Source organism: Ciconia boyciana, chromosome 2 (genome assembly GCF_034638445.1).
Source record: "Ciconia boyciana chromosome 2, ASM3463844v1, whole genome shotgun sequence".
Lineage (NCBI taxonomy): Eukaryota > Metazoa > Chordata > Aves > Ciconiiformes > Ciconiidae > Ciconia > Ciconia boyciana.
Genome location: NC_132935.1, coordinates 9092582 through 9120112, shown reverse-complemented (window position 1 = coordinate 9120112; position 27531 = coordinate 9092582). Strand labels below are relative to the sequence as shown.

The 27531-nt window shown below is 39.7% G+C and overlaps 1 protein-coding gene across 1 annotated transcript in view; it reads left to right on the top strand.

Moving 5' to 3' along the window:
* Positions 1-27531, top strand: part of TG (thyroglobulin) — a 161979-nt gene that overhangs the window by 51128 nt on the left and 83320 nt on the right. Inside the window, exons 27-36 of the mRNA XM_072855051.1 lie at positions 1492-1659; positions 2205-2270; positions 2995-3075; positions 5212-5349; positions 6466-6642; positions 7625-7736; positions 8297-8376; positions 10243-10386; positions 13098-13163; positions 26373-26507. Of these exons, the coding sequence (XP_072711152.1) occupies positions 1492-1659; positions 2205-2270; positions 2995-3075; positions 5212-5349; positions 6466-6642; positions 7625-7736; positions 8297-8376; positions 10243-10386; positions 13098-13163; positions 26373-26507 (1167 nt within the window). The remainder of the gene's footprint in view (positions 1-1491; positions 1660-2204; positions 2271-2994; positions 3076-5211; positions 5350-6465; positions 6643-7624; positions 7737-8296; positions 8377-10242; positions 10387-13097; positions 13164-26372; positions 26508-27531) is intronic.

Genomic DNA, 27531 nt, shown 5'->3' with positions numbered 1-27531 from the left:
TCCGATAAGATAAACCATTCTGAAACAGCCTCTCTCCTTATGTAACGCAGCTCAGTTGCCAGAAGTTGGTGTCTTTCAGCTGATGGGGGAATTAAGACGGTGCCTCCAGGGTGCTGGTAGTGCAAATGTAAATCAACTCCCTTTTTGGAGCAGGAAAAGAGGATGCTAAACAGGGCATTATGTTATGTTATTGCATGCAGGAATGCTATAATCTCCTAATTCTGGATGTCTAGCTAGGAGAGCAAGTGGGCGTGGGATGGACAGAGTGTGGCAGAGGTGGGAACTAGGCAGAGCCCAGATGTCTGCCAGCCAATTTAAGCACTTAATGTCAGTGCCTGCTTTTTGTAGTTTCTTTTTGAGCTCGCATGGGATCAACTTTCCCATGGGAGGTGCATTTCCTATAGGAAACATGAAGTTCTAATTGAAATGTCTCTGGTTTTTAAAGACAGGCTCTTACGAATCCAGGCATGTATTGCTGGCTGCTATGTGGCGAGCACTTCTCTAGTTTTGAGTGGAAACTGATCCTGGATTTGCGAAAACTTTCTCTGTGGAAGTTGTCAAGCAAATGTTTCCATTAAATTATTTTCTGTTTTGGCATCTCATATTTTTTACAACAAAATGTTCTAGGTGATCTTCTAAAGTCCATTTCTCTCTATATTTACCATAAAATTTTTGGGTTCCCTGTACTTGTGAGCTTAGAAGGGGGTATGGAGAAGGTGAATGTTGTAGAGCTCTCTGTTTAGTTGGAGTGACCTATTTGGATCAATAATACAGGTAAATGCATTATTTGGACTAGCATTTTGTTAAGAAAAAGAAAGAAAAAAAAGTAGCACATTCAATCTCTCATATACCCAGTCCATTAAAAAAAAATTTTAAAAAAACAGAGAGGGCATTGTAAGACCATAGAAATGCCTGAACTGTGATAGCAAGTACAAAGCAAGAGCTGAGTATTGTCTAGACGTTACGGTAACAGCCTGACGCCAGAACACCTGGCCTTAAGTGTGCTGGTCCTCGCAACTCACACCGCGATGCTAGAGGAGACTCAAGCCTGGGCTGACTGAAATCAGGCGCCAATCTAGGAAACCATCCCAGTAAAAATATAAGTGCTTTCTTGGTTCAGAGCCTGAGATTGTAAGACCGCCAAAGGATTGAATATGTCTCCGTGGTGCTATAAAGTGCTGAGAACACTGTTGGGTATTATCAGATAATAGTAATATTTTATTAGGTGGTAATAGTATGTACTTGAAGTCTCTGAAAAGCAGGCTACAAATGTTTGTTTTAGGTACGAATACCTAACCTTGGTACTCCAATTTGAACATATGGCTCTGATTTTCTTCTTTTTTTGGGGGGTAGCAATACTAAAGGGTATCTATCTCAGTGACACAGGTTCAGTTGGCATTTAGAGAAAGTATTGGGATGCTTGGGTGAAAAGCTCTGTGTAGGTGCAAAGCATTATTGGAGTGATGCAACTCTCTCTTTGCCTGAACCTAGGTACCATTTTGTGTAGTTTGATGAGCTACCCAGACGTGCTGATCTGCAATGCAAATGGTTGGAGTCCAACACCAACGTCTGTCATAGGTGGGATATGTAAAGGTGTGAGCTATGACGAAAAAGAGAAGATGTTTTCCTTCACCCTGGGAGGACAAGTGTTCAGTGGAAGTATGTCAATGAATTATCTCAATTTACATTACTTTTCTTTAATTCTTCTATAGACTTTTTCCATCAGCCTGCTCTTGGTACTTCAGTGCTTTTTTCTCAAGTAAATCCATATCTGTATGATCACAGGAGAATAAGAACTCCCTAATTGGATGCATTGTTAGATAGGTGGACCTCTCACACTTTACTGTGTGAACGTTAATGAAAGTCAAGAATGTGTTGGTTTTAGTATGTTACCCTGCAATACTTCCAATATTTAATTTAGGCAGATTCAAGCCAATAATCTGAAAGAAAGGTAAACTCTGGGGCAAATGCAAAAAGAGAGATGCCCAGAGCTGCACAGAAAAAGCAATGATGGAAAACAGTAAAGCCTTGGCACCCTGGACCCGGACTAGCACCAGGACACCTGGGTCTTTCTTCCTTAGGGTCTTGTATTGTAAATAAGGTGATGCATAGGCTAGTGATGTGTTTTTAATGTAATTTCTGAGCATTTCAATACTACCTGTTTAATTTGAGCAGCTATTCTAACAAACTTTTTTCTTTATTAGCTTCTAAGTTGGCAGAAGAGGCAGAAAGAAATTTTACTACCTTTCAGCAAGTTTATCTGTGGAGAGGTGAGCTGTCTCACAGAAGTTGTTATAAAAGCTTATGATGAACTGTAGGCAGTGGCAGATGTGTGTTCTATAATGAAAGTGTCATTCTCACTTTATTTTATACCATCCAAATTGAGACACTACTCAAAAGTCTTTTCTGGCGGGGGCGGATGTAATCTGGAGTAATTCTGCTACTGTCAGTTTCATGAAATTTGGGTAAATTCTTGTGTCTGAGAATATGCTTTATAACTTTTAATACCTGTGAAAAATGGTATCATGGAGACACTTGCCTTTGTCCCATCAGTGTCCAGGTACCATAATAATTTGGCACATTATACGTAACTAGATGGGTTACTTTTATTAGCATGATAACTATGTATGTGTTGTTTTTGCAATTTTACTTTCTGAATGCCGTAACTTACATAGCAGGACCTGCACAAATGATTTGTGATACTGCTTTATAAATGCACAGAGCCTCCAGAGCTGATGCTGAATGCATAGTGATTGTGGGTATGGCGTTTGCCTTTATCCTCCAAACAACGCATTTTGGTTGAGGTTTTTCCCAGAGTTGTACGTAGATGGTTTTACTCATTTTTGATTCATCAGTTGGTGGAACTACCTAAGGAGTTTTCCTAAATGGTTCACTTCAAAATATTTGCTAAATTTAGCGAACTAAGGATGATCTTGTCTGGTGGAAGAAAGATAAAGGGAATTACTATGCTTTTTAATTCCTGTTGCGTTCCAGGGTCTGATATGGCCACCCGGACTAAAACCTCAGAGTGTGATGCTACTGCTTTGAAGACAGAGAATGATCTAACGTTATCAGGTACTATAGTAAGGGTGGACAGAGGAGGTAGCAGAAGATAGCAGAGGGAGGTGCAGAATTTAACCAGAAAATATTATATATTGCCATATATGTATCGTAATGATGTAGGTATTGTGAAGTCCAGAGGATTTCTCTTAGGTAGGGAATACGATACGAAACAGGTTTTGAGAAAGGCGTTAAAAATATGAGCCTCCTGGAAGGCCCTCCTGTCTTTCTGTTTTTTACCTTCCCAGGCCAGTCTGGAAATGAAAGCATTAAAATGTTCTGTGAAGGCTGCTTCTTTCGGACTTACTGAACTGTAAAGACCCAGGAAATATGTGGCTGAGAAAAAACTGCGCATAAACCCAGGAATCAAATCCTTAGCCTGAGTGCCTGGGCATATTTACTATTACTGACAATATGAATGTAAATATGATGCTTAGAGGAACTCAGGATGAAACTGCAATCATAAGTGTTTCTTCCATGCATGATGAAAGTGAGCGACCTGTGAAGTTCTCTAGTTCCTTTGTTATTCCAGGATCTGCTCTTCATTATACTAAGTCATTTATATATCCAAAATCATTTGTATTAAGTTACTAGATTTCATTTGGGCCTTCAGCACCATAATCCTAAGAGAAAGAGAGCAGTGGAGCCTGTTGAGAGCACTTTGGTTCATCTCTAATGAACTGTAATCTTTGCTGAGGAGCCTTGATGAATACCTGAGCATGTGCTTTAATACATGTGAAATCCTAACACAAAGTGAATTGCTGATTTTGTTTATCTAGTTTGAATGGAAGGTAAACTAAAATGCCCATTTAGCTAGTGGTGCTCCTATACAATTAGTCATATCTTAAAGTCTAGACTTAAAAATGAGAAAAAAATACACTTAATACATGGGGTGAAATTCTCTTGCGTTTACCTGCCAAGGCATGAGTGCAGCCCTCAGGGTTCTCCATTTACCTTGCTGCGGCTGATGATATCATGAAAATCTGAAGTTATGCAAGGAATGCAGCTTCCTCCTCCATCCCTTAGTCTTAGTCACTACAAAAAACTGTTTCGAGAGAAACTAAAGGTTGAAGTTAAGTCTTGAGGGGTAACAAGACTTATAAGTCACCATTTTAAAAGAATTATGGATACATCTGGGAAAATGTCTATGGAGCTTTTATTACTTGATGATCATCCTTAAAGCACATAGTAACGTATCTTTTCTATTTTCTGATAGGAAATTCAAAGCTATTGTGCACTCCCAGCATGTCAGTAGGTGCTTCAGCATTTCAGCTACAATCATCAGCATGTCTTTACTTTCCTATTTTCATTTTTGTCTGGCTGTTTCAGTGCATGTAACATTAAATAACAGAATCTCTCACAATGTTGGAATAACTGGGGATGAGACCTGCTGATGGCATTCAATAAACAGAAAGGTGTTCATGAAGAAATTTGTAAGAGATCAGTGAAGAGTGTCCATTTCTTTCAATATTTTACTTGGACCCTTATTTAAAGGGATTAATTTGAAAACAGCCTGAAATAGCTGTGATTGAGGGAGCTTCAGAGGGAGCTGAGGAGATATAAAGCATTGCATACACATCTAAAGGTCGCAGGCAGATGACAGAAAGGAGTTATTTAATGTGATCATGGGAGCATAAACTAGGAGAAATAAGGTTAAATGACTGAAATAGGTATTAAACTTATTAAGAAAAGTTTCAACACTGAGAGGTGTAAAAGTTTCCCAAGGAAATATAAGGAAACTGCTGTGTTTTAGATTAATAAAACTAGATTGATTAAGGTATTGTAAACATCCTCTGAGGCACCATACTTCACTGTTAGGCTGATGTGTGGCGTGACAGATCAGAGAGAACTTTCTTATTTCTAGGAGCTGTGATTTTCATCTAGTTTTTGGGTGGTGGAAATAGTCTGACAATGCAGTGTTGTGCAGTGCAGCTCGGTGAGGAGGCATTGCCTACACAAGCATCAATAACCGTGGGTGGACAATTCTGTTATTAAAAGCAGCCTTTGGCGTATGCTAGCCCTGCAAAATGGTTGCAGCTGTTTTACCATGAAAGGCAGACTTTTATATATAAATTAATTTAATTTATTCCAGCTCATAGTTAAGTTTTTGTGGGTTTGAGCAGTTTGTTTGTTTTTTTGTTTGAACCTCAGATTCCACAAAGGATCTTTTCTACCTAATGGACAACAGCCAGATACAAAGTGACCAGAACTATTCTCTCCCTTACCAGCAGTATTGGGTCTTCAGGCAAGAGTACTCAGCAGAGGAAGCTGTGCTTTGGTGTCTCACACGTAAGACCTCTTGGAGACTGTTATTCTGTAGGGAATAATAATTAATTAAAATATTTTAATAGATATTATAATCATGATGAGTAGAAACTCTGGACTTAGAGATTTTTTTGGAGAAAACCCACAAAATTTTCATGCAAGTTGCTAATGGGGCCACCTGTTTCTTCCTTGCAATCTTTGTCTGCTGTGGCAGAAAGGGTACCTATCATTCATCATCAGGGTATCCTCTTATGGGCAAGAGAAGTAGAAGATACAGCTTAGGCAATACTCCACTGTTCTTGAAATTTATCCCTCCAAATAGATAGATGACGTAGGGGTAAAAGGAGAAGGTAAAATACAGATATTCAGGGTTAATGATAAAGTATATTTTGATGTGATAAATGGAGAAGAGTTTCTAGCTCTAACTACAAGGAAGGCCAAACTGAGAGTACTAAACCATGCACAAACATCACTGTAAGAGGTCAGCAGAGCTATGCCTGTTTAAAATGAAACATTGAGGTATATATTTACAGAAGCCATTGCCACAATAATTAAGGAATGGGTTTGTCGGCTTTGTTTCTTTTCTGAAGGTGGATTATTACCCTAGGGCAAATTTCAGTGCAAATTGCTATTAGCAAATGGCTTGAACAGTTGATTCTAGAAAAGTTATTTATATTTTTGTGTGATGTATGAACACTTCAGAAATATTTTTTACAAAAACTTCCTAAGACATTGTAGACTTTATTGTCCTTTTTGTTCTTTAAAGTAAGAGACCCACAACTGATGCAGAGTTCTTTTATGATTATACAGTTTGTATCTCAAATTTACTAAAAAGAAAAAGAGATGTCTTTATGAATCACAATGTTAGAGTGACACCGATGCACTAGGGTAATGCTCGTCACAGCTGGGGAAGGTATCTTGCCAATTAGCTGTGGTGCAGCTCCCGTTCTATGCTCTGCAGGTAAACCTGCTCTTCAGTGTCTGTCCCTGTTTCTCTTGCATTGTAATAGGATAATATTGAAATTCTCACTTTTAGTTGTTTGCTGATGGATAGCTTTAAGTGTGCTGAAGACATAAAGAGGAATAGAGAGGGGAAGAAACCCTTGTGTGTGTGTAACTCTTAGTGGCTTTGCTTCCTAGGTTGTGCACAAGAAGATGAGTTTTGTCGAATGGCAGATCTTCAAAACACTGCAGACAAATACTTTGTGTGCACCCTCTATCCAGAGGCACAGATTTGTGATGGCAGCATTGATCAAATACCAGAAAACTGTCGAACCGTGCTACCCTGGCAACCACAGACATTGTATCGTAAAATAGGCAAGTTTGGGGATTTGGATGTCTAATGTGACTCTAACCCTAGTAATGCAAGCTAGTATTTTGGGTCTTGATTCTGAGATAAAAAGTCTGAATGTATGAATGAGTCCTGGGACCTGATGGTGCAAGGGAAGATCAGGCTGTTTTGGGTATGTTTTTTCATTTTCAGTTCAGAATGGAAAGATATTAACCACAAGTTCCACTCTCCACCTCAGTTATTCCCAATTCAGAGATGCCAAGGGTAGCTCAAATATTTTTTATACCAGATCTTAGATCTTTTTATAATGTGGGTGAAATGGGAATGTCATTGGGATGCCACTGATCCCATTTTTTACCATTAAAATTTCCATGGTAGTTAAGCAATGCAAAAATTGAAAGTCGTTGAGTGTAATATTTTTTCTTTTTTAGCAAATCCAGAGTTATAGACATGTGGATTTTAACCTCTGCTCTTTGAATGCTTGGGAAGTTCAATGATTTTCTCATAGGGCTCATGTGAGGAAGCTGGACAAACAAGCCTGTTATCACTGTACAGGAACCTAGACTTTTGCTGTGGAAAATGTAAAGGTCCACTGAAAGAAATAAACTATTAAATCATGTCCTTTTGGGGAGCCCAAAGTGCAGCACAGGTTGAATAACGCATGAGCACACTGGAGTCTTCCAATCTGGAGTTGTCCCCTAGTTTTTGGACCTTGCGGAAGGTGTAACGTCAATACAGGTCTCAGAAACAGAAGCCCTGGGCTGGAAGTCTTTCTGTGGTGATGTCCTTTGCTCAGCTTTTAGAGCCTTCACTTGTTGGATTTTTGTTCATCTTCAGGCTTAACTATCAAAAGTTTACTGTGATAATGTAAAATTATTTTTTAATTGATCAAGACCATTGTAGCATAGAAACATAAACTTTACCCTTACCATGCGATTAGTTGACCAGTATATGTAAATTACAAAGTTAAGATGATTTTTCCAATTTTGTTTTTCTTTTTCCTTCCAGTCACTCTAAAAAGTTCTGTGAAGAGCTTCTACACCCGTGTATCATTCCAGAAAGTAACAGGGATCTCAGTGAGGAATAAGACTGACATGAGCAGTAAAGCTGTTTCAGATGGGTAGGACATGACTGTTCCTTTGTTTTTACTGGAAGTTTAACCATGTCTGGAATACCAGGGCCCTGTTATGCAGATGAAGGGGATCAGATGTATTGATCCAAGAACAGCATTATTTGAGAATATTTAATGAAGAAAAAATAGCATATGATTTAAAGGAAATTTATAATTGAGTTATAAATAATAATGTATATAATTAGTACTTATATATATGTGAATTATTACTCATACTGCTATTAAATTGCTGGTTGGCCAGTTAAATTTCTTGGCAATAATACACCAAATTAATTTAGGCTGATATTTTTAGGGCAGATAACAAAATAACCATCTAAATTATTAGACGTAATCTGGTAGATGTATACTGAACAAACGTAATTTCATCTACAAATGGAAAAGGTATGGAAGTGTCTATGCAGTATGAAGAACCATGAAGCAGTCGTATCATGAAAGGCATCTCTACAGGTTCTCAGTGTCTCTCCCCTATGCAATATCCTCTCTTCCCTTCTCCATGACATAGACAGTTATTCATGGTACTAAGAGTAATGATGTTTTTCATTTCCCAGCTTCTTTGAGTGTGAGCGTTGGTGTGATGCTGACCCCTGTTGCACAGGATTTGGCTTTTTTAATGACTCCCAGCTATCAGGTATTTTTTCACTATTTTTATTTTTAAAATAATTTCATTCTCCCTTCATTATTTCAAACTTTACCATTCTTTTGCTGTGAAGGGTACTTTAAAAGCCCTTGCAGATCTTGTGCAACTCACTTTAGCACTTTTTTGAGTAACCATAACCATTTCCAGGAGTTCAGCCCAATGACACGCTCCACATCTCAGAAATTAAGAAAACTTCATGAGAATGAGTCCTTAAGAGGCTGCAGTTCCAACAGTGTGAAATTCAAACTGATAAAACTCCAGGGAACTGTTACTTCTCATTTATCAACACCTCTTCCAAAATGTTGGTTAACTTCTTTTTGTGCTTTTTTTAAAATGTTGTTTCATTTTTTAAAGCCTAAGGTAGTTAGAAACCTAAATCTTACTGAAATTAAATGCACGTAATGTCTGTGGATACTTTGGGGCAGCTTTGCCTTTTGGCTTTCTTGGATGTGTGAACTTCTCTGCTCCCAAACTTTAGTATTCTACTTGAGGAAGGTTGATTGGGGATAGAGGTTGCCTATCTTCTCCTCCTTAGTATTTTAGCTACTTAAGACATCTCAAGTAGGATTTCTGTTAGTCTGAGGAAATCAGATCTTTAAAAGTATGTGTGACTTGAAAGCCTTTAGAAAGTCAAACAAGCATATTTTACTCACTGGAGATGTCTATGTTAAGGAGTGTTGTCACCCTATGCTCCCTCTGTAGTCAGCAGAGAGATGTATAGACACAACTATGGGGTCATTAAGAGCTTTGGTTGACTGAATCGTATTCTGGAGGTACTTTTCTTTCCCTCCATTGGCTGTAAAGGAAGTGCTCTGTTTAAAATAAAGTCTTTACCAGGTTTTTAAAATTGGGTGCCATCCAGGTCAAAGTCAATGAAATAGTTTTTAATATTTTATTCCAAATTCAGACTTAGGCCACTAAAATGGCTAACCTTGTTTTTGGAAGTGTCATGTGCTAATCGACTCTCCCTGAGGTCATTAGGACATGCTGGTTTTACAGTTTATTTGGGAATTTGGAACACTTCAGAAATATATATTTTTAATTACCTTTTTTGTTGAACAGACAAAATTTTCACTCAGGCAAAAATGAGTAACTTGGAAAATTAATCCAATGTAGTTCAGATTGGAATTACTGCGCAAATCAAAAATAGCTGACAGTTTTCATACCTCCATATGACCATGTGAAATTTGAAGTCTTAACTGAATATGACTTTAAGTTTCCTTAAATAGTTCTAAAATACATTAAGGATTTTAAACCACTGAACATGCAAAACTGATGCCTTTTAGTTTATCTGATTAATATTTATTATCTGTGGCATTTCAGACATCCAGTCCTGGCATTCATATAGTCAAGAGAACTTTCAGTAGTGATTTTAACATGAGATAGGATAAATCTTCAATGAAATGCCTAGCTGTGTTTCAAACCTTCAATTTTTTTCAGGTACAGAAATATTTACACTAGGTCTTTGAAAGGCAGAATTTTTATCTTGATGTAAGTAGGGGCCGTGTTTCAACATTCATGCAGATTTTTAATTTCCAGGATTGCATTAACCAGAAAAGGCTGCTTGCTCAAAGAAGAGGTCCTGATCTTTGCTCAGTGGAAATACTCCTAGTGACCTTAATGGTTATAATGTTGGTACCCACCTTCCCTCACACTGAATTCATTGTGATTTTTCAACACTATTTTCAACAACAGTAAAACTTGGCTCATTTTAGGTATTTCCTTCCTTTGAGTTCTAAGCCAATGGAATTCCTTTTAACACTCAGTGGAACCGTGCTGTATTCACTTTCCTCAAAATATTACCTAGAAGAGGAAAATTTTCCTCATCATTTCTATAACCGTGTATTTCCCTGGCAGGTGGAAAGATCGTGTGCCTGACTCTGAACAGCCTCGGAATCCAGACATGTGCTGAGGAAACAAGAAGTGCTTGGCAAGTTTCAAATTGTAGTTCACCAGATGCTGAAGTCAGAATACACCCGTTTGGCTGGTATCAAAAGCCTGGTAAGTGATGCAGGGCACATGGGCTTTCCGACTGGTTTCTGCACATTGAAGCTTATTAATTAGCTTCAATGTATGGAAGCTTCAACTTTCAGATGGAGGACCCATTTGGAAGGATCACAAATAGACAAGGCAGACAAGTATGTGCAAGGGAAAGAAAGGTGCAATTTAATCTCCATTTTAATAGAAAAGGAATAGAAATACCTCAAAGAGGTGTAATTTAATTTCTTAGATTTTATGGGAGACTTGCGGCCAATGTTGGAATCCAAATATATTTTGTCCCACTGCACAGTCCTGGTCAGGACATCATTCTTTGTTTCTCACTGCTTGGCTTATGGTTTAACAGTGTGTGTGGATGCATAACTTCAAAAGGTTTGGTTTTGTTACGGAATTTAAAATTCACTTTTGGCTGTTTTGTTAAAGAAAGAGCCAAGACCAAATGCCAAGGTAGCACTGTATTCTTCAAGCAGTAAGAAGCCACCACATGTTTAAACAGAAGAAAAGTTATGAGAGGTTAGGTTATTTCCTCAAGAGGAATCAAACCCAGATCTAGTCAAAGTGAATTTTCTTTTCTATAGCAAAACAAAAGACTCCATTACTTTGTTGAAAAATTTCAGTGGGTTTGTAATTTGTCACATTCTTCATGAGTGGCTCTAGTTCTACTTTGTTAAGCTTTGGTATAACATAACTGAAACAATAAGGACATTGAACACCTGTTTTGACTGTATCCCCTTTTATGGGAGGATAGCCTGTTATTGAGTCTAAATGGGCATGACCTTGTTGAACTCCACTGAAGGCAGTGAGGCAAATCTGGTGATGTTGACAGAATCAGGAAAAAAAAAATGAATAAGGAGTACTTCTCCCTGCTTTTAAATTCCCTTAGTTCTTGCAGAGTAGAGAAGGACTGATATCTGAGTGGACAGGGGTGGCATGAAATATAGATATATACTGTCCAGTGCATGTGATACAAAGATAATCCAGTTAAAGTTGTGTAAAGCTAAATCAGATATCCTGGCAATACACTGCATTTTGCGGTGTTGGTAAACTTAAAGAAAACCCTCATTCACACTGGAAATATGAACTTGATCGTGAGCTTTTCCAAGTCCTACACTGGCACTCTGCCCACCCATTTCCTCCCCCAGTGGGGTAACCCTTATTGAAGAGGAGACACAGCATGGAGTTGAGGGGGCACCACAGAAGCTTATAGGGTTTTCCAGATTCTTGGTGTGGGCCTGGGGAGGGATGAGCTGAAGGACTAGCACTGAGAGGAAGGGAAAAACAAGCCTGATAAAGTAGGAAATGGCAGGAGCATGTGGACAGGGGGAACTGAGAAACAGCCAGGGGTAAGAATGAAGAATGGTAGAAAGGCGAAGTGAAGAGGAGACAGTGGAGGCGTAGATACACTTCCACTTCTTGGAATTGTTTTTCCTCTTGTTCACAAATAACCAACTAAAAATAAAGTATGTTGCTCGCTTCACAGACAGAGGGATGACGAAGAGGAGCCTGGGGTGTATGCAAAGGGGGAAGTATCAGGAGAGGCAGTGACATCTCCTTATGTAGTTAGGAAGCTTCAGATGTGTTTCCACCATAACACACAGCAAGGCACAGATGTTCATGCAAATGGCGATATTTGCAGACAAAGATTTGTATCAGTTGTGCTGGTGTGTTGGGGTTCTGGGGACCAGGAAGAGGAACAAGAAAGTTCTGAGGCTAAAAGGGAAAACAAGTGAAATCTGAAGGAGTAATTTACCGTAGGCAGTGGGACATTAGCATGAAGCAAGGTCTTTGGTTTTAGTCCACAGTCTTGTTGTAGGAAAGTACTTGTGTCTCCGTGTTTCATAATGTGTTAAGTTGATGTGTGAGCTGTTTGCCTGCACGGCTCTGCCCTTTAGCAATTTGACGTCGTATGTGTAGACATGGTTGCAGCTCAGTCAATGAGGAACATAAAGTAGCATTTTTAAAGAGAGTTCTGGATAGCCCCAATTCTTCACTCCTGTCAATGTGAATGGTAAAACTCCTGAGTTTTTAGAAATATCTATTGCTTACATGCACGGGCAGTACAAAGTGGAAGAAGCAAACAGAAAACTTGACCTGTCTTCAGCTTCTGTAGGGATGGTGATTTATTTTGTCTTAGTAGAGAATGTATAACTGTTTTGATTAGCCAAAGTGTTTTACAAAATATGAATGCTCAGGGGAAACTTCTTGTCTGTTATTTAAAATTACAAAATGTTTAAGGGAAGTGGTAGCAAATGAGAAGTTTTGTGTGTGGAAAATATGAATGATTATTTGAATTTTGATTTAAAAGCTTCCTGCTGGAAACTGACTTGTTCCTAATTATCCTTTTGAGAAATTCCAGTTTGCTAAGCAGGAAGCAGAGAAAATCTCATGTCTCTTGTGATGCAGGAAACCAAATACAGAGAGGGGCATGGAAAAAAACACAGAACTACTGAAATGAGTTGTTCGTAAATAACTGCGTTTTGAAAAGTGTTTGTAGGAATGTTTATAAATATGGAAATTTAGGGAAGTCTGGTTTCATGTACAAGCCCAAAAGGGTTAGATAGCAAAGCAGTCTCGCATCCTTACTCTTGGTGTTTGTGGTGAGAAGATGCAACATTCAGATCCCAGAAGTAATGCTGGAAATATTGAGGTGTTGATTATATTTTACACCTTCAAGTGTAATTGTTTTCCAATGTTTTGTTTTTTTCTGCTTTTAGCTGACTTGAAGAACACCATGCCTAACCTGTGTCCACCTGTTAGTTTATCTCTCGGGCCAGAAAGTGGTAAGTGTATTCACGTATTAAGCCAAAAAAAAAGGTAACATCCTCTATTTTGTATGTATTGCTAAATGATCACACTATAATGAAATGGTTGTGTTCCCCATGAGTTTACTCATTTGGGTGTTTACCCATTTTTATTAACTGTGTATCATTTAAACAGAAGAATTGTCATGCACAACGCTGGCCTAATATCTCTCAAACTCACTGCCACAAGAGGTCACTGAGGCAAAATATTTGGCAGGATTGGTGAAGAAATTTATCGTTTATAAGTGTGGATGTCACATCACTTTCAGTGAATATAACTTCATATTTTAGTGCAGTGACCAATGAAGAAAAGCTCTGGCAAGGGTAGCCTCCCAAAAAGCTGTTTATTGCGTTATTGTCCACTGTTGTGGGGTTTCTAGCACCTTTCTTGTAGCATCTGGTGCTTGCCAGGATGGCAAGGAATGTCGGATTAGACAAATCACCAGCAGTCGCTGTCAGTAATGCTGAATGCGAGGAGTGACAATGAGTTTTCAAGTAGATACAAACAATTGCAATAGAGATGCAAAGTCAAATTTAGCAAATCTAGTCTTCCCCTTTAAAGCTTTATGTCTAAAAAGCAAGGTGATGAAAGGGGCAATTCCTCAGGAAATTAATGCTGGTTTATACCACTTTATAATTGGTGTAGAAGAATAATAAGCTGTACTGCCTTTAGTCCTTGTTTGTGGTTTCCTGCAAGGGTGGGAATATTATCTCAAAGATTATTTAGAACTGGATCACAAGGAATGTAGTATTAGAGGTGTGTGTTTGGGTCCACTTTTGAAGAGATGCTGTAACTTGCTATGACACCATCTTTTTTGTATCAGGAAGAAAATTTATTTCAGTCTTGCAGTAAATGAATCTTATGGTACTCGTGTTATTTTAAAAGTGGGTGGATCCTCTTAATAAATGAAACTTAACTGCTGTCTTTCAGGGTTTTGCGTCTCTTGCCCCTTAAAAATATATGCAAATTGTCAACAGCTACAGGCTTCCCTGATGTGTCCTTTCCAGAAATACACAGTATATCTGCTAAATGCTGTGTGTAATGGAAAGGAAGCAGGTTGCCTAGTCATTAGATAACTCTATTTAACTCTCAGGTTAGACTGAAATTGAGAAGTCTCAACCATCTCTGCCCTTGATTTTCTGTTTGATCTGAGCAAAATTTTTAATCCGTTTGTGTCTGTCTTTCCTTAAACCATATGCAACATGGCTTGCAGGAGATGGTTAGTATTTGCAAAGAATTTTCAATATTGAGTTCAGAATTTATTATTAACTGCTTTATCATCATATCTATGACCACCAGTCATGATCATATTCAGATTATTTGTATTTATTAGTAGAATTTGTGCTTTTTTAATGACCATTTTAATATAATAGAAGGAAAATTATCTTTATAGGTAAGCAGAAATAATTTTTGTGTGAAATGCTTTGAGGAGCTGGTGGGGTAATGTGTCGGTTGGGCAATTCAACTCCTTTGCAAACTGTTTTTCCCAGGGGATGTAGAAAACTGCTTTACTAAAGCTTTCTTCCTCCCAGTGTGAAGCTTAGTAGTAGTTTTGTCATTTTCCTTTTATGTTTTTCTTGCTTTCTTAAATCTAGCAAAATAGTGACCTAAGCAGCACTTAAGGAAATTAGGCCCTTCTATCTCTCATTTGCTTTCTACTCTAAAGACTGCCCAGAACTTAGCCGCCACAAGCAGGTGCTCATCTTACCCTTGGTAACAATCTTGATCTATCACACCCCTTTCCAGGTCATCTTTCCAAATGCAGAGCAACTAGGGAAGTCTCTGGTTTGCAAAGGTCTGGCTAACCGCCCAAGTGAGCAGAGCCCTCCATGAAGAGGCAGGATTCTGGATTAGAGCAGTTGTCCTGAGGACAGCAGTCAGGAGAAGTCACTGAATTTCAAAGAGTGCGACTAGTCTGGACGTCAAATTAGCACCACAATCCTTTACTCTTTGGGTCCCTGACACCAGCGTGTGCCGTAAGGCATTCAAAGTGCAACCGGGAACCATCTGCCCTTCTTATGTTCTGCCTCATTTTGATACTAAAAGTGCCGGCCTGGTTATTTAGGTCAGATTGCTATCTCCGTCTCATCAGAGATTTTGGAAAATTTTCATAAACGTTGTTTCCAAACACTTTATGATTATATATGTTATATTAATATATGCTATAGAAGATTAATGGGTTTAGACTTGGGCTTCATAATAAAGCTAGCAGTGACTGAATTTGCTACATTGTGGCATTGCTTGTACATGGGGGGAAAAAAAATTACTGTGACTCTTGTGTGGTAACTAGAAGGTAAGTGTGAGAAAATGTCACTATTTAAAGGGCATTGTTATATGTGTATATATATGTGTGCGTGTACATGTAAGCATATATATACACATACATATATATTAAAAAAATATATATAAAACTTTCCATCAAAAGATCAGAAAGATACTTAAATTTGAATACTTTGTCAGAAGGCTCTGTGAAATAGTGAAGTTAATGTTATGTCCAGTCTAGAGTCTGAGTTTACTGAAGCACAGTTAAGGCCTATATTTCAATAGACAATTAATGCATTTGACTGCCTCACTTTCTAGTTAGCCAATTTGCAATGCTCAGGACAGAGTGCCCAGCACTTTGCTTCCTCCTATTTGCAGTCAGGGTGCTGACTCCATTCCAAGTCTGTGGTGTTTCCAGCCCTGACATGTTGTGAAGGCATCCAGATTTGCAGACTTATTTTCAGTCTTGTGGGAAGTAGATGCTTTGCCTATCTTAGTCATTGTTCTTCTCGATAGGGTAGAAGAGTGTAGGACCATATAATAGAAAAAGCCTCAACAACAAGGGTTTCTACAAGTACATAGTCAGCAAAAGGAAGGGTAGGGAAAATGTGGGTCTGCTGCTGAATGGGGCAGGAGACGTGATGGCAAAGGATATGGAAAAGGTCGAGGTGCCTTCTTCGCCTCAGTCTTTACTGGTAAGTCCAGCCTTCAGGCCCTTGAGACCAGGGGGAAGACTGCAGCAAGGAAGACTTATACTCAGTGGAGGATCAGGGTAGGGAACAAGCCGGACATACAAACCCATGGGGCCTGATAGGATGCATGCATGAGTGAAGAGGGAGCTGGTTGATGTCATTCTGAGGCCACTCTCAACTACCTTTGAAAGGCCCTGGTGATGGGGGAGGTTTCTGAGGCTGAGAGGGAAGCAAATGTCACCCACGTCTTCAAGAAGGGCAAGAAGGAGGATCCAGGGAACTATAGGCTGGTCAGCATCACCTTGATCCCTGGGAAGGTACAGAGCAACTGATCCCACAAACCATTTCCAGACACATGAAGAACAAGAAGGTGATTCAGAGTCATCAGCATGGGTTCATGAAGGGTAAAATCATGCCTGACCAACCAGATAGTCTTCTGCAGTCAGATGACTGTCTAAGTGGATGAGGGGAGAGCAGTGGATGTTGTTTATTTTGACTTCAGAAAGGCTGTTGACACTGTCTCACATAACATCCTCATAGAAACTGAAGTAAGGTCTAGATAAATCAACAGTGAGGTGGACTAAATGCTGGCTGAACTGCTGGGCACGGAGTCAAGATCCAGCTGGAGGCCAGTCACTGGTGTACCCCCAGAGCTGATACTGGGGCTAATACTGTTTAACATCTTGAATAATGACCTGGACAATGAAACAGAGTGCACTTGCAGTGAGTTTGCAGTTGATAAAAGATTGGGAGGAGTGGTTGACAGACCAGATGAGTGTAGTGTCATTCAGAGGGACCTCAACAGGCTGGAGAAATGGGCAGACTTACATCTGGGATCAAGCTGTCTTCCATCAGGCTGTCTTTCAGCTCTGTCTGAAAACTGGCTAGGACCTTCATCTAGAAATTGTATGAAGAAGCTGTTTTAACATTCAGCCTTCTGAGAAAACAGGCATTCTTTCTCATGTTCACATATGCTTCAGCTTTTCTAGTTCAAATTAATAGGACTATTGGCTCCTTTGCTGTCTTTCCTTAGGTGGTCAGGAGAGCCAGATTTGCAAGCTGAAGTAACATCTTACAATAGCTGGCTTATGTAGTTATAAGAAGCTGCATTTTGAGGAATCCTTGACATCCTGCAGGAGGCCCGATGATTGTTAAATACCAACTTCTCCATCTCTACCCTTATGGAAGCATATCTCTTCAGATTTGATCATCTCTGAAGAGCCAGTAGAATCCTTCTTCCCTGGAGAAGTCAAAGTGCCGTTCTTTAGCTTAAAAAAACCAACACAAACCAACCTGTCAAGATTCCCCATTTTCTCCCTGAATAAGCTGGAGAACAGTCTTTAAAAGAAAATTTTATGGCCCCCAAACCATTTTGTTCATTTGTTTGTTCTACAGTGAAGCCCGCTCTCCCAGAGCTAGATTGTCTTTCTTTGGACTGTCACCAGGTCTTAATTTCTCTCACTTTCTATGTTATAAACTCAGAATCTCACTGGTTTTTTAATTTTGTTTAGTTTTTTGTTTTTTTTTTTTAAAGCTTGCATATACAATCTTTAACTGCCCAAAGTCAGAAAGACACAGCTAGAATGAATTAGTTTATCCTAGTATCAGAAATCGTTGAGCCAGGGAGCTGCAAGGTGCTGTCCAGCCCTCTTAGTTCCACCGTACACAAAGGGGAGTTCTGTTGCAGTCACTACAGGTTTTAAAGCTGAAAAATTGAGATCAAATTCTTTTGTCTCACCCAAATAATTTACTGGAATTTCCTTCACTGAAACTCTCCCTAAATAAATTGAGCAAAACCATGTATTTGTTCTCCTTCTGTTCCCCAGTCTGGGCTTTTGAAGATGTTCCTGAGCAGTAAATCTTCATAAAACCTCTAGACTTTTGAATCTGCAATGGCAAAAATAATTTTCCTTAGCTGCTTCTTTTCATGTCCTGTGATAGAGTAGCCTGCAGCAATCAGGGAGATGCAAAAAAATCCCTTCCCATGTGAGGCTGACCTCAGGAGAGACATAGCAAGAGGGAAGGTGTGAGGTTCTTCCCGTTCTTTGCCTTATACCAGATTGTTCATCCAGCATCTCATTGTAGCCCTGTGGTTCCCCTCGACAGCCTGAGGCTTCTGTTGGCTTTCCCCAGGTTACTCCCCCTACAACCAGCACTGCTAGGCATTTCTAACACTCATTATATACCCCATTAGCCCGCAAAAAAGGGGAACTGAGTGCTCTGTAATGCCTGCAGGTCACTGCTGTCTGGCAGGAGGGAGGTGAGCTGCACACTCTCTTTTACCTGAATTCTTGTTGCTTTGTTGTTCCTTCAACATGTTTTGCCTATTTGTATTCTTGCAATACCCTTTCTGATACAAGGTTAAACTCTCCGAGTCATCTTCATCACTAACCTGTGGTGCGTTTAACTGAATGTGTGGTTTTCATCTTTAACTAAATGAATACTTTTATTTGTCTTCTGTACATCTATCACATGGAGCAGAGCATGCTCCTGCTGGTCTGTTGTGATTTCCACATAGTTCCTGTTATCAGAAATAATGCTTGAGAAATAGATAGCCTGAACAGACTGGGAAAGTCTGACTTGTTACATTTGGAGCATTTTTTCCCCTGAAGAAGTTAACATGCTGTGATGACACTGGGTATGGAACCATCTGTGGTGAGTTTCAGGTATAATCTGTGACCTTTAATGATGGGAGGACAGCTGTTATTTTAAGACTGCCCGTGCTGAAAATGCTAATATGTCATGCTGCAGTCTTGGTTTACTTATGCTGGTATTTAAATAACAACTCCGCTGAGTTGCGTGAATATGGAGGAATGTTTTATAAAAGAGAAAACAGTCAGGTCTCATAATTAGGTTTGTGATGGAACTTTCTGCAGCCAGCTGTAAGATAGGGGGAGATAAGAAAAGTTTTTGATGAGAAATTATGTATTGTTATTTTACGGTTGTATAATGCTGTTATTCAAACGGTTTATGCACAGGGGTTTGAGCTGTGGAAGTTTTTGTCTTTACAATTAAGACTGAAAGAAGCAAAACAATCTACAAAACGTGTTACCTGGCTTTTTAGAAGGAATACTTGTGCTTAAATCAAACTGGAGAGCCTGAAAATATTCCTGTGCATGTGGAAGGGAGGAGTGACACTGATGTATAACTTCTGCTTTTGTACTTTGTTATGAGATTTATGAATTGTATACAGTAATTATCCAAACTTTAATGAGCATTTGTGTCTTCAGGTTTCTCAGTTTTAAATAGGATACGGCTATCTGTCTTAGATTTGGAAACCACTAGAAGACAATGGCCCTTAGATGGTGATCTCTGCATGGGATTGCAGATCGTATACAGATCATATGGGCTCTATTCCCACGCCATTCAAATCAAGTAATTCATTGAGAAACCACTGAGGCATATGGATGTAATGATCTTTTAGGCCTCTCCTGTTTCTGCCTCCTGTGATCCCCTAATGTTTTATAGTTCTTCTCTCGATGTAAGACTGAGAAGTGGCTACGGGATTTTCCGACATAGGAATAAATTTCTCATCGGGCTATCTCAGCACATAGGGTATTTCCATTCTCAGCAGAGATGCTGATGGTAGTACAGGTGCTGATGTAGCTGACTTTGGTGATTAATAGTATCATTTGTCTTCCTGTTTTGCCACAATGCTGAGGATATATTAGAGAGATCCTTGGTGTGAAACAAAGACAGTCTTTTTTTATCCATCCTTGGGAACTGATCTACCATGCCCCCATACAGCATATGGGACCTCTGGTATAGAATTACTCTATCTTTGGTCTTAAGTTCAATTTTTATTCTGTTTGTAAACAAGAAGATTTTAGCCTTTTGAAAACAGCTTATTTTAAACCTCGATAAATATCTCGTACATTTTTAGTATCCTATTACTATACCATTTACTATAATCGGCGCTACTGAAGGATGCAGAAAGCTTGCATTTAACATGAGCATAGCAAGTTTGCTCACTGCTAAAGGCCATAAATAACACATTTGTTAGTTTGGGACATGTTTGTCTGAGGTGTGATTATAGTTATTATGCAGCAGTTTTAAGAAAATTACTTGTTTTGAATTATTCAAATCTCAGTGGAAGGACAAAAATGAGAAGCAATTATATTTTAGAAAGAGTATATTTTCTGCAGGTCCACTATGAGGATGATTTGCTGGTTTTGGAGATTGTTGGTATACAGACAGGTTAGCAGTCTTCATTGGAAAAAAACCTCTGAAGGCTAGAAATATAAAGCACTGAGTTCAGTCTGTAAGCATGTTTTTGGCTTGAGTCAGGGCTATTAATTATGGCTCACAAATTTCAGAATTAAGATGAGAATTTGTCTTTTAAACATAAATTAAGCATACTGAACCCAGAGATCTGATTTACTTCCTTAAACTCATGTTAACCTCATCTGATTTAATGTACCTCCTCAACTTCACGAGTTTTCTTCTAAATTTAACTTATTTTATTGCACTTCTGTATCTCTGTTTCCTTATATAAAATGTCAGATTTTCCAGCAAACTCAAAACTGACCCCTCTTTGCTTCCACTCAAGTCAGTGATGAAACTTTTGTTGACTTTATGAAAAGGATTTTATAATGTCATTGCCTGTGAAAGTGGGAGGCTGAACTCTGTGCCCCCAGGAAATCTATTCCAGTCTTGCCATCTTACAACTTGAGTGGGAACAGAGTAAGGCCAGTGTGAGTCCTTTTGCAAAACCAGTCTTAAATCTTGCCTACCCAGATGAGAACATCTGGAAGAGAGAGGCTTTCTGTATGGAACACCTATAATTTTGCAATAAAAGTTACAGGGCTGGCTGGATTCAGAGTGCTGTAATTATCCAATCAAAGCATTTACCAAAATGTGGTTTGGAAGGTCAGAACTTAACCTATATATAAACCAGAAATGTCTTCCAGCCCATCAGGTGCACTATGCATTTTCAGTAAAGCAGTGCCAGTTTGTAGCTGTGTGCCTTGTGAGAGCAGTTTCTAGACGAGGCAAGTTTAGATCATGGGCAACATGGACTTATCCACAACCACAGATGCTTCGAGGTGTACCTTCTCCAGCGGGGACTTATCCTTGGGCCACAATCCCTTGAGACGTATACCTGCTGTGGCACAGACATAACCAGGGCCACAGACACTTTGAGATGTACCTGCTCTGGCGTGGATTAATCCACGGCCACAGACGCCTCAGGGTGTCCTGCTCCCACATGGTCTCATCCACAGGTCACAGTCCCTTCGACTCGAGTTCACACTGGAGTTCCAGCCTGTCCAGTGCAGCAGCACAGAAACAGCAGCGATGCCCTGGCCATCTGCCAGCCCAGGCGCATCGCCATTGCTGTTATCAAAATGTTCCCAGGCACAGCAGAGTAAGGTGATCAGCGGTACAGCAGCATGGCAAGCAGTGAAAGCAAAAAAGCAGCCACTAACGAGCCCTAGACTCTAACATACAGTAAGGCAAGCAAGCCTATGGCAAGCACAGGAGCCTGCTGATTAATAGCTAAACAGCAATAACAGCTATAAATTTGACCTAGCACATTCCAATCAAATCTGTTATTATCTTGAACCCTTTGAGCCCCACGTTGGGCACCAAAAAGGACTGTCGTGGTTTAGCCCCAGCCGGCAGCTAAGCACCACACAGCTGCTCGCTCACTCCCCCCTCAGTGGGACAGGGGAGAGAATCAGAAGAGTAAAAGTGAGAAAACTTGTGGGTTAATATAAAGACAGTTTAATAGGTAAAGCAAAAGCCGTGCATGCAAGCAAAGCAAAGCAAGGAATTCATTCACTACTTCCCATGGGCAGGCAGGTGTTCAGCCACCTCCAGGAAAGCAGGGCTCCATCAGGCGTAACGGTTACTTGGGAAGACAAACGCCATCACTCTGAATGTCCCCCTTCCTTCTTCTTCCCCCAGCTTTGTATGCTGAGCATGATGTTGTACGGCATGTGATATCCCTTTGGTCAGCTGGGGTCAGCTGTCCTGGCTGTGTCCCCTCCCAACTTCTTGTGCACCCCCAGCCTACTCGCTGGTGGGGTGGGGTGAGAAGCAGAAAAGGCCTTGACTCCGTGTAAGCACTGCTCAGCAGTAACTACAACATCCCTGTGTTATCAACACTGTTTCCAGTGCAAATCCAAAACATGGCCCCATACTAGCTACTGTGAAGAAAATTAACTCTATCCCAGCCAAAACCAGCACAGTCAGCCATGAAAAGTTCTGTTTTGCCCACGTAATAAAGTGGGTGTGCATGGCTGTGGGCATTGCTGGATCTGCTGCCGGGAGAAGGGAAGAAGGAGACAACTAATAGCCAATATCTCTTTCTCAACTAACTGCTGGCTGGCAATGTCCACAATGGTGCCATGGACGCCTCTGGGTTAAAGGGCTTTGCTCTGTCATTAAAATAAGCATTAGTGTTTCTGCATTTATCTGCATCTGGGGTCAGCTGGGCAGAAGATCAGAAAGGGAAAACACTGGAAGTCTCAGTATGTAAATCTGATCTGAAATTATGAATGCTTCGTCCAGGACTGAGAATGAAAAAAACCCCTACAAACCCCAAACCAACCCAAAAAACAACGCCATGTGGGTAGTGGGCGGTTGCAAGGGTCACTTCTGTGAGATCTGGGGCAGAGAATAAGCAAAGCAAATTGTGGTTTAGGAATGAATGTACGATCTATGGATGTTTGCATCCTGTCACTCTTCCATGCCCAGCATGGGCTGCAAAATGCCCATTGTGTCTTCTATGTATTTAAAATGAATTTGATTAACTTGACTCTATCCCACATAAAGGGATAAAATAAAAATGTTTTAATATAGAAGTAGGAAGTTTAGCTTGTGATCAAATGTAGAACACATTACATGTACCTAAATATGGCAGTGTGCACTCACAAGCTTAATTTGAGCACCTTCAAAAGATTTTAATAACGGTAAGCTAGTAAACCTCAGGGAAATAGATACAGGAGGCCAAATTCAAGTGTCAGAGGTGTAAATCCAAGGAATTTATTTTGCTTTTGTGGACTTGTTTTGAATTTCTTTCCTGAGAGAGTAGAATTTAGCTTAGCAAGAACGCTTCTGAATGTTTGAACTGTGGGCGAATGGAGGCATATAAGGATTATGAGACTTGCCCAAGGTCACTCGGTGAGTCAGGGAAGCTATGGGACAGAGTCAGTCTGGTGAAATATCTTCCAAAACCACTGATGCACCCAGACTTGTTGACTTACAATGGAATCCAGACAAGGCTCTTTTTTGAAAGAACCACAGCTAGTAATTTGAAGCTTTGTGTCTGAACCTAGAGAGATTACTTGTTCCAGTACTTGGAACAAGTCATTTCTTGGACCTCAGTTACTAGTACTGTACACAGTGCAAGACGGCAGCATTGCTCTTATGTAAAAACAAAGTTTAAGTCATATTGATTAAAAAAAAATCTTTTCTTGTTCATGTTTTCAGAAAAAAAAAAAAAAAAGGACATAATTAAAAACATAAACTGACAAGATATAGTCTGGAAAAGTAAGACCTGGGGGATCTAGTAGTGCAGGCAGATAATCTCTGGAGAGGATGTAATGGTTAATTCTCCATCACTTACAGAATTTATTTCTATTTTTAAGTATCTTTCTAAATAAATGCCACAAACTGTCACCCTAGTTGTAGAGGCTGAAATTTTCCAAGACAGGTCATGCAACAGGTCATGTTAGGCGGTTTTAAAATAGAGAAACCATTGACAATAAGAAATGTAGTAATTTCCACATGACTAAAATCACTGAGTTCCTCTAAAATAATTGAATAGTCAGTGCTTAAGGGGAAGAAAAAATTAAGTGCAGTGGGTCTGTTGCACAAGTCAAGCTGTGATTGAAAGGTCATTTCTCCCTTACTAGTTCAGACTACCTCTGAGTATAGTGCTGATGATGACTTTGCTACTCTGCAATATCAGGTAAGCTTGTGGTCCTTAACATATAACAGTGCAATACCAAATTAACCTTCATTTCTACTTAGCTGGAGACTTTCAGCCTCTATGTCTTAGAAGAGTTGCTCCCAAATATAACAGGAATAGAATGATTTTGAAGTGGTTGAAAAGGACCCATGGGACCCGGTGCTGCTTTCTTGCCTCTAGTTCACAGGCGTGAACTAGGGCTGGGCTGTTTGGGGAGGTATATGGAGTACAGTAGGTCGGTTCATCACTCCATCAGACGTTTTCTTCAGCAAGGGTGAGAGCAAAGGAGCTAGCACTAAGGTAACAGCCTTGGCAATGGTGGTAGCACATCAGTTTTTTTCAGCTTGTCCTCTGGGAGATAACCCATGCTTGAGGTTTACACTTCCTTGGGAAGGATTTACCTTGCAAAAGCAAAGACTTTCAGCATCAACGTAGAGCCCTGAGTTGTGGCAGTTACCCTGTGTTGTCATAAATTATTTGGAATAAAATAATTTTGAAATCTAATGTAGTCATTGCTGTTCCCTGCCTATTTGCTCAAGGAAGGATGCAACCAGGCTAGTCTGTGGTCTGTTTTGGGTCTTGGATTCTCATCAACCGAACAAGTATGTCAACACCAGGATTTCCAAGTTGCAGGGAGGGCATGCCACAGCCCTGATTGTATGAACTGCAGACCTCAGCTTCAGATTTGATGTTGAATAGTACAGTAACAGCTGTCTTTCTGTGAAGAGGGGAAGGAAAGAAACTTTGGCCATCTTCGCAAGTCACCCATTTCTCAGAAGACTGAAAGAAATTTTTAATGAAATGAACCGTCACAACTTCTGCATCTGTGTGGGCAAAAACTCAAGCAATAGGGCAAGATCTGCTCACCAGGGATAGCAAAGCAACAGCTGACTCAGCTCTATCCTCACCCTACAATTACATGGAAAGGGTAACGCCAACTTCCTGTTTAGGACTCGGTGGCCACAGCAAGGCCCTTTTGCTTTTAAAACATATTGAACTGTTGAAAGGAACTAAAATAATTAAAGGCCCATTCTTTCCCAAGCCTTCTTTTTTGACTTCTGTGTGCAAAATTGAGAGCCTGCAGATATTTTTATCTGTTTGTATATGAGAAAAGAATGTTTGTGGCATTTTTTTTAAATCCACTGTGAGACAGAAGAATAATTCTTTTTGAATACTAGAGTCAGTATGTATGTGTATATATATGCTCACACATGTACATCCATGTGTACAGGTATATATGTCAATATACATGTTTGTATATATGTAAAACACATGTGTATATATACATATGTACATATTTGTGCATATGTATATATGAAATAGATTTCAATCTTAATTATGTAGCAGTTACATGACATTAGAACAGTTCATAGAATTTCATGTAATTCTGTCTACAAAATCAGATTAAAATGATCAAAATAATCCTTGTGACCTTTAAAAAAAAGTCTGTAAATCTGTGAAAATTGCATGTGCTTCTGTGGGAGTTTGGTCGATTGCTTGTAAGGGAAGTGAAGACAAAATATAACATTTGCAAAAACCGTTGTCTCATTTTCACTTAGTCTGTAAGGTTGGGACTTGCTCTCTGTACGTAGATGCATGCAGGCAACATAGACATCTCCATTTCAGCTACTCACATGAGGTTCCCTGTATAGACAACATGGACATATGGCTCATGTAATCAGTGGATTCCTGGGGGGTGATTTGTCTCATCCTAAAGCAGACATCTAAACCAGGATGGAGATATCGTATAGTAAAACTGTTTGTTCCTCCTGATAGTACAAGGAGTCTAGTGTAATTAACTCAGATGTAGACATCTACCTTGCAGGTGACTGAGGTGAAGCCTACCTTAGGAAACCAGCTCCTGTTTTAGATATAGATGTGGATGTCTGCTGAAGGTGCTGGGAGTGCTTGGTCACATGCAGGATCCCCACTTCCTTTCCAAGGAGTTAGTGGCTGTACTTGCTCAAGAACTCGTGTGCAAGCATTATGACTTTAATGTAATTAGGCCTGTTCAGAAACCTTTTATTTAAATCAGTTGGATTTACGTGCAAACCTGGATGGAGCTGCTCCAGATTTACCTCTTTAATAACTGAATACCTCTGTAAACCTAGTTGTACGTGACCTCTGAAAATGGGACTGGACCCTCTAGTCAATCAGAGGCCTTTGAATATTATATTTCATTTATTCCCAGTTGATGCAAAGGAAGATGAAAGTCTTTCATTGGGGAACTCCCCAATGCTTTTACTTCTGTATTATTTTCCTCTGAAGTTTTTACTGATTCCTCTAACTATATTGGTTTTTTATGGTTTATTTTACAGAGTATTTGGATATATGGGAACCTTTAAATGTGTCCTCTGTTCTCATGGATTCTTCCATCTCAAACTTTGAAGTTGTGCAAGTTAGTAGAGATATATCCAATGACTTCTTCACTGCCAGAGACTTTTGTCTATCGGGTAAGAAGTGGTTATTCATAGCTTTACAGAAAATACTGGATTGTGAGCCTGAAAAACCAAGAACACCTTCCCCCACGCCGTCCAGCCCCAACATAGATACACTGATTTTACTTATTTGTAAGGACTACCCCAGTGTTTCTGAATTTAAGAGAAGGGTCCTGAAATAGTTTATCTAAAGAAAGATACAATAGACATAAAATGCCATACAGTGATTGTGTAATTTTGACACCTCCTGGGTGCAGAGATCTCTTGCTTCTCCAGGCATTGTACAACTTGGAGAACATTGTAGCAAAAAATTAAAGGGATGATGTCATTATTTTCTAAAGAACAGTTAAGGGAAGCTCATCGAGTGAGACAGATGGTAGAGTCACCTACCGTTATGTAAAGTAACCTGTAGCTGTGGTGCGTGAGGGGCAGGTTAACTGAGAGCTGGGATGAAGCAGGCTGTAGTAACAACACAGGGAACTGCTTTAATCAATAGCCTGACTAGACAGCAAAGAGTCCTTTAACTTCACATGACTGGCAAATCCTCAATGCCGCAGAGCGGTAGAAATAAGGAAAAGTTCTCACCTACTGCAGAAGATGATCCTTGGAATGGTCCCACTTTTTGCAGTAGATGGTCCTCACCTTATGAGGGTGAGCAGTGTAACTTATTGTTTTTTCCTTTTCTTGTAACTGTTTGAAGGAGCCTTTCTAAAGGAAAAGTGTTGAATACCCACCTCTGAGTACAAACTGGGATGAGTGAGAGGGATTTTATTATTCTGAAACATTTCCCTGGGGCTCCCTGGGGATTGTTTGAATTCAGCTGAGGTTCTCAGTACTTTATTAGAAGATGTTTTGCTTCTCCTAAAACCTGTGATACCAGTTCTCTTGCTGTATTGCTCCATTTTAAAGCCAATATAACCTTTTGTCCTTTGGCTATTTTGGAGAATGTTCTGGGAATCTGAGGACATTTATGTCCCATTATTCTGCTTTAGAGCTACTTCATATCCTTGTTGCTTGACCTGTTGTAAAACCTTTCTTT